This window comes from Rhinoderma darwinii, chromosome 5 (assembly GCF_050947455.1).
Source record: "Rhinoderma darwinii isolate aRhiDar2 chromosome 5, aRhiDar2.hap1, whole genome shotgun sequence".
Classification (NCBI taxonomy): domain Eukaryota; kingdom Metazoa; phylum Chordata; class Amphibia; order Anura; family Rhinodermatidae; genus Rhinoderma; species Rhinoderma darwinii.
In genome coordinates, this window is record NC_134691.1 from 328,890,564 (window position 1) to 328,896,451 (window position 5,888).

The 5,888-nt window shown below is 45.0% G+C and overlaps 1 protein-coding gene across 2 annotated transcripts; it reads left to right on the forward strand.

Moving 5' to 3' along the window:
* The first annotated feature begins 462 nt into the window (after positions 1–462).
* Positions 463–5,608, forward strand: CLXN (calaxin). 2 transcript variants are annotated; one of them, XM_075827716.1, is made up of 6 exons: positions 463–659; positions 1,380–1,535; positions 1,796–1,900; positions 3,424–3,575; positions 5,026–5,130; positions 5,498–5,608. In XM_075827716.1, the coding sequence occupies exons 1-6, from the start codon at positions 581–583 to the stop codon at positions 5,546–5,548; spliced, it is 648 nt and encodes a 215-aa protein (XP_075683831.1). In that variant the 5' UTR covers positions 463–580; the 3' UTR covers positions 5,549–5,608. The 2 variants fall into 2 exon arrangements, with proteins under 2 accessions (XP_075683831.1, XP_075683832.1); XM_075827717.1 differs by lacking the exon at positions 1,380–1,535.
* The last annotated feature ends 280 nt before the right edge of the window (positions 5,609–5,888 follow it).

Here is a 5,888-nt window from a genome sequence, read left to right on the forward strand (position 1 = left end):
CGGTAGGAGCCCGGCTCCCTGCACTGAGTTCGGTCCGGGACTTGCGGCCGAAATACGTCCGTCAATTACGGACGTAATTAGTGTGTGTGCACATACCCTTAGGGAGTCACAAACAGTTTCTGACCGGCAATGTTGAGGGCACTACTGTTTGGCAATGTTATGGGACATTACTATTTGTACAAGCTGTAGGTATTAGTCATATTGGTAGACAATATATTCGCCTCCTTTATTTCCAGTCGCTCAGTAGTTGTTGGTAACTAGACCTGAGTACACGCTACACCCGTGACACACAAGCATCTCATTACACGTCATCTCTAGTATACAATCTACACATCACTGCGCCGAGAACTTCCGCAACAGTTGTTTATATAGCGTCACGTGGTCCCTCTGCTACACAAGAGATAACCAATCAGATGAGTGGCGCAGTCGTGATGACGTTCCCACGACGCAGAACCCTATTGGTTCGAGTTGTTACCATGGCTACGCGTGTTGTGGCGTTCAAGTGTTTCTGAGAACATCCTTGCCGACTACACCAAAGAGTCCGGGGCTCCGAGGACTACAACACCCAGCAAACCACACCATGTCCCAGCAAGTAGCGGCCATGAACCGCAAGAACCTTCAGAAGCTGGCGGAGACATTGTGCAAGAGCACCAGACACTGTAACTATCCCGTGTAACGTAACGTATGCCAATTCTGCTGCAATCACATGTAGGATTATTCCAAGGACAGAGCCATAAAGAGACGTGAATTGACACTGTAGACCCTAGCCTAATACATTTGTGGTTTAATTCCTCACCATTTTGAAAATAGCTGCTTGCTGTCAGTGAATGGATACATTTTAATTATGTCCAGAGACTATATATGGAGCTGGTACTTCTCACAGCTGAGGGTTTGCTACAAATGTATCCAGTCTAGACAATACTCTATACAACTGTAGCAAACTCTCAGCTGTGAGAAGTATTACGTGGGTTTTCAACCTCTGGGCATTAGGGAATTCTGAGTTAATAAGAGCGGGGGCTTCCATGCCCAGGACTTTCATCTGGTGGCGAGAGCAGCTAAAAAAGAGCATCTCTGGCGCAGTCTGTCGGCTGTGATGTCCTCTCTATATGTTAAACTTAATCTTTCTAAAACCGAGCTCCTTTTCTTTGCTCCGTCATCCTCACCTAAACCTGATGTCTCCATCTCAGTCTGTAACGCTACCATCCTGATTTTAATGAGAACTGTGTAATACCTAATTTCTCCTGCGGTGGTGCTGCAGGGAAATTTAACACTTTATACAAGATTACATCTAATCACTGGGGGTCACCCTGTGAGATCAGCCTATTGCCGCGGGACCCATCAAGCTTTAGTAAATCTGGGATTATCTGTGATTCTTGCAGTCACTAAGCATGAAGTGGAATGCCTGATACGACTGTACAACACAATAGTCGGACGTCCTATAGATCCAAGCACCAGGGGTGGCATAGACAGAAACACCTTCAGGAACATCCTGCATAACACATTTACCATGACAGATGATATGATCATGGACAGGGGTGAGTACTGTGCACTGCAGCATTATGACATCACACGTCTTCTGCATCTTAAGGCCTTGTTCACACAGTGCAGATTTGCTGCAGATTTTACATGTAACTTTTAAGACAAAACTAGAAACAGAACCTGAACAGAAAAAAATATATAACGCAAGGTCTTATAGGTCTCCTTTCCTGGATCCAATTCTGATGTTGGCTTTAAAAATACACGCAACATCTGCACCATGTGAACAAGACCTAATGCTTGTGGGTTTTATTACCAGTGTTTCGGGGATTCGATAAGGACAATGACAGCTACATCAGTGTGACCGAGTGGATCGAAGGTTTGTCTGTGTTTCTCCGTGGAACGCTGGATGAGAAGATTAAATGTAAGTGTGCTCATCGTACCATTGTATTAGCATTTAAAGGAGAACTTACATCTTATTTACATCTCCAACCATTTTTTAAGACCATTAAACCCTTAAAGGGGTTTTCTAGACATAAAAAAATTGATGGCCGATCCTCTACATAGGCCATCAATATCTGATCGGTGACTCTGCACACCCGCCGATCAGCTGTTTTGAAGGGGCCGCATCGCTCGTACGAGTAGAAAAGCACCTCCCTCTTTGCTGTAGTCCACACAATTCACATATACTCACTGTCCGAATCTTCCCTCCTGGCTCATTGTCTCTAAAGAGCTTTCCCTGTTAATCAGTGCAAAGGTAAGCGTAGTCATTACACCACGTACTATACAATAATCTAAAGCCCCCTGCATTATAGGTGCTCAGCTAAGATAGTTGAATATTTCCAATGACAACCGGCAGAATTGTGAATGCAGCTCTGAAGTATAATACTGGTTGTAATTTAGGATAAGTCATGTAATGTATGTACACAGTGACTCCATCAGCAGAATAGTGAGTACAGCTCTGGTGTATAATACAGGATGTAACTCAGGATCAGTACAGGATAAGTAATGTAATGTATGTACACAGTGACTCCTCCAGCAGAATAGTGAGTTCAGCTCTGGAATATAATACAGGATAAAACTCAGGATCAGTACAGGATAAGTAATGTAATGTATGTACACAGTGACTCCACCAGCAGAATAGTGAGTGCAGCTCTGGAGTATACTACAGGATAAAACTCAGGATCAGTACAGGATAAGTAATGTAATGTATATACACAGTGACTCCACCAGCAGAATAGTGAGAGCAGCTCTGGAGTATAATACAGGATGTAACTCAGGATCAGTACAGGATAAGTAATGTAATGTATGTACACAGTGACTCCACCAGCAGAATAGTGAGTGCAGCTCTGGAGTATACTACAGGATAAAACTCAGGATCAGTACAGGATAAGTAATGTAATGTATGTACACAGTGACTCCACCAGCAGAATAGTGAGTGCAGCTCTGGAGTATAATACAGGATGTAACTCCGGATCAGTACAGGATAAGTAATGTAATGTATGTACACAGTGACTCCACCAGCAGAATAGTGAGTGCAGCTCTGGAGTATAATACAGGATGTAACTCAGGATCAGTACAAGATAAGTAATGTAATGTTCATACACAGTGACTCCACCAGCAGAATAGTGAGTGCAGCTCTGGAGTATGATACAGTCCTTCAGAGTAGCCTGCGCTTTGTCTTGTAGAGGGTAGTGCCGGTCAAACTGTTTCCTATGCACGGTGGCTGTTGATGAATGGCTTTCTATGAAACGTATGGACGCACTGGGTTCACCAGCGCAGCTCTGCTTTCTGGCACACAGAGGGAGGTCGCAAGCGGAGGACCCCCTCTATGACGTCCATAAGCCCAATTAGGGTATATGGACAGGGGGTTGTCATCCTAATTTAGATATGGATTGTGAGTATAATACTGGGCAGACATCTTATGTACATTCTGTTTTGCTGCAGACTGTTTTGAGGTTTATGATCTGAACAGTGACGGATTTATCTCCAGAGAGGAGATGTTCCACATGCTGAAGAACAGTCTTCTCAAGCAACCGACCGAAGAAGACCCAGACGAGGGCATAAAGGACCTGGTAGAAATTACACTGAAAAAGATGGTAATCGTGTTTAATATACTGCTGACCGAGAACGCGTGTTATACGTCATCTTCAGTTAACGGGAACCTCTCGGCCGGAGCCCTAACCACGGACAGCACGATATAGCGACAGGTCGCCTGATTACATGAAATGTTGTTTTACTCTTCAGCGCTGCAGCGTTTCACAGCAAATATAATTTTAATAAGTGCCAGGATTAGGGTGAAGTGTCCGCGTGGTGACTCCCCTCCGCCCAGCTCTGCTTGATTGACAGTTCTCTCCGATCCTGCTGTTTGAGCAGGGTGCCAGCTCTATAACACAGCCAGCCCCGTAAGTGATGACACGGCCATAGCTCCTTTACCCGCTGTTACTGTGACATACTATTACAGCAGTTTGTGGGAATGACCCGCTCACCACGGTGTAATAGTACGTTGCAGGCCATCAAGGGGTTAAACACTTAAAAAAACAAAAAACTGTGTGCACGAATTCAGCCTTAGAGGGATCTCTCCTACTTACATATTCAGGGTAGCGAAGCAATGTATTATTAATCACTAATTGTTCCCACATAGCGTAAACACTGCGGAATTTCCACAACAAATTCTGTGCGGAAATACCGCAGCAATTACAGTAGCAGCAAAGTGTATGAGATTTAGAAAATTTCATGCCCACGCTGCGGAAAGAACCCGCAGCGTAAACGTTAATAAATTGACTGGCGGCGCGGAATTTCATGTCGATTTATGCTGCGTTGTTGATTTTCTGTTGCGGTTTTTCCTCATTGAATTCCATGGGGATGCAAAGCCTGCAACAGAAAGCCAAGTGTCGTGACTTTTGCGGCGGAATCGCAGCGATTACGCCGCAAAAATCGCAACTCCGGGAAAAAATATATCATACTTCCCCCGAACACTCTCCTTCTTCCTAAAGTCCGTCCTCCTGGGATGACGTTTCATCCCATGTGACCGCTGCAGCGTCACATGGCATGCGATGTCATTGTAGGAGGCCGGAGCGGACGTCAAAGGAGGGAGGCGGTAAGTATGAGCGCTTTTTTACACAGCGGAAATTCCATCTGAAAATCCCGGAAGGTGCTACGGGTTCCAGGTCGGTAACACTGCGTGACTTTTACGCAGCGTATCCGACTCGTGGGAACCCGGCCTAAGGCTAGGGCTACATAGCGACTTTGGCTGCATCACAGGTCACAAGGCCAATGATCGCTGTGGATTTCTTGCGACTGTTGGTTTTCCTGATCCGTTTTTTTTAATACAGTTTTTATCCGCAATGTAATTACGAAAACACATTGACCACGTACTTTTCTTCCGTGGCATTGATGCTTTCTGCTGCAGCACTAGCCACGTGTGAACATACCCCAATATGGAGGGTCTACAGAATTACAAATCGTATTGAGAGCTACGGGGGGGGGGGCTCGGTCTGACCATTTATCCGTGTAAAGACGTAACATATTCTGTACATTCTCCCGCAGGACTATGACCATGACAGCAAGTTATCCTATTTGGATTTTGAGAGAGCGGTCACAGAGGAGAACCTCTTACTGGAGGCGTTTGGCCCTTGTTTGCCAGACAGTAAGGTGAGATGCTGCTGCACAATATCTATTTCTCTAGAGTAAGGCCTCATCCACACAAGCGTATTATGACGTTATTATACACTTTGGGAGACATTTCTTTTTGAAACTTGCGCAAAAGAAAACTGAAGCAGTTGACGTAACAACCAATCAGATTCCACCTTTTATTGCTCATAGGCTTTCTGGAAAGTGAAAGCAGCAGCCTGATTGGTTGCTATAGGCAATGCTCAACTTTCCCTTTGTTCCAGTTTTGATAAATTTCCCTTTTTGCTCCGCGTTCCTGGTTCTTAATTGACCTATAATCGGATATTCGCTGTTTAGCGAGCAGCGCAGCGTCGTACTAGAAGTAATAAATTATATTTTCCTCTGGCAGAGCATCGTGGCATTTGAAAATCAAGCGTTTGCGGAGCCCAATGACCTGTAGGTGTGAATACGAAGAGGGAGACGTGGATTTTCTTCAAGAATAAAGCAAGAAATGAAATTATCTGGGACTGCACGTATGGGGGTGGGGTGTCTATGCCAGTGTACAGCAGGGTTACACAATGTCACACATCATATACTATATACCAGGTTATAGATTTTCTTCTGATCGCACCTACACAGGACGGGTATAATGAAGGAGCAGCCGCAGGATCTATACCAGGGTCTATGGCTGTAAATGCCAACCTGCCTGTGTGTATATGTGCCCAGCATGGCCGCTCACTCTGTGCCCAGCCGGATTAGATTAGGACTGAAACCCCTAATAAACGTCTCAACAACCCGGA

Excerpts from the sequence above, each read along its gene's own strand:
- CLXN (XM_075827716.1), top strand. The coding sequence starts at position 581 with ATGTCCCAGCAAGTAGCGGCCATGAACCGCAAGAACCTTCAGAAGCTG. Across the intron at positions 660-1,379 it reads GTGCAAGAGCACCAGACACT|TCACTAAGCATGAAGTGGAA; the intron begins GTAACTATCCCG and ends TGATTCTTGCAG. Across the intron at positions 5,131-5,497 it reads CTTGTTTGCCAGACAGTAAG|AGCATCGTGGCATTTGAAAA; the intron begins GTGAGATGCTGC and ends TTCCTCTGGCAG.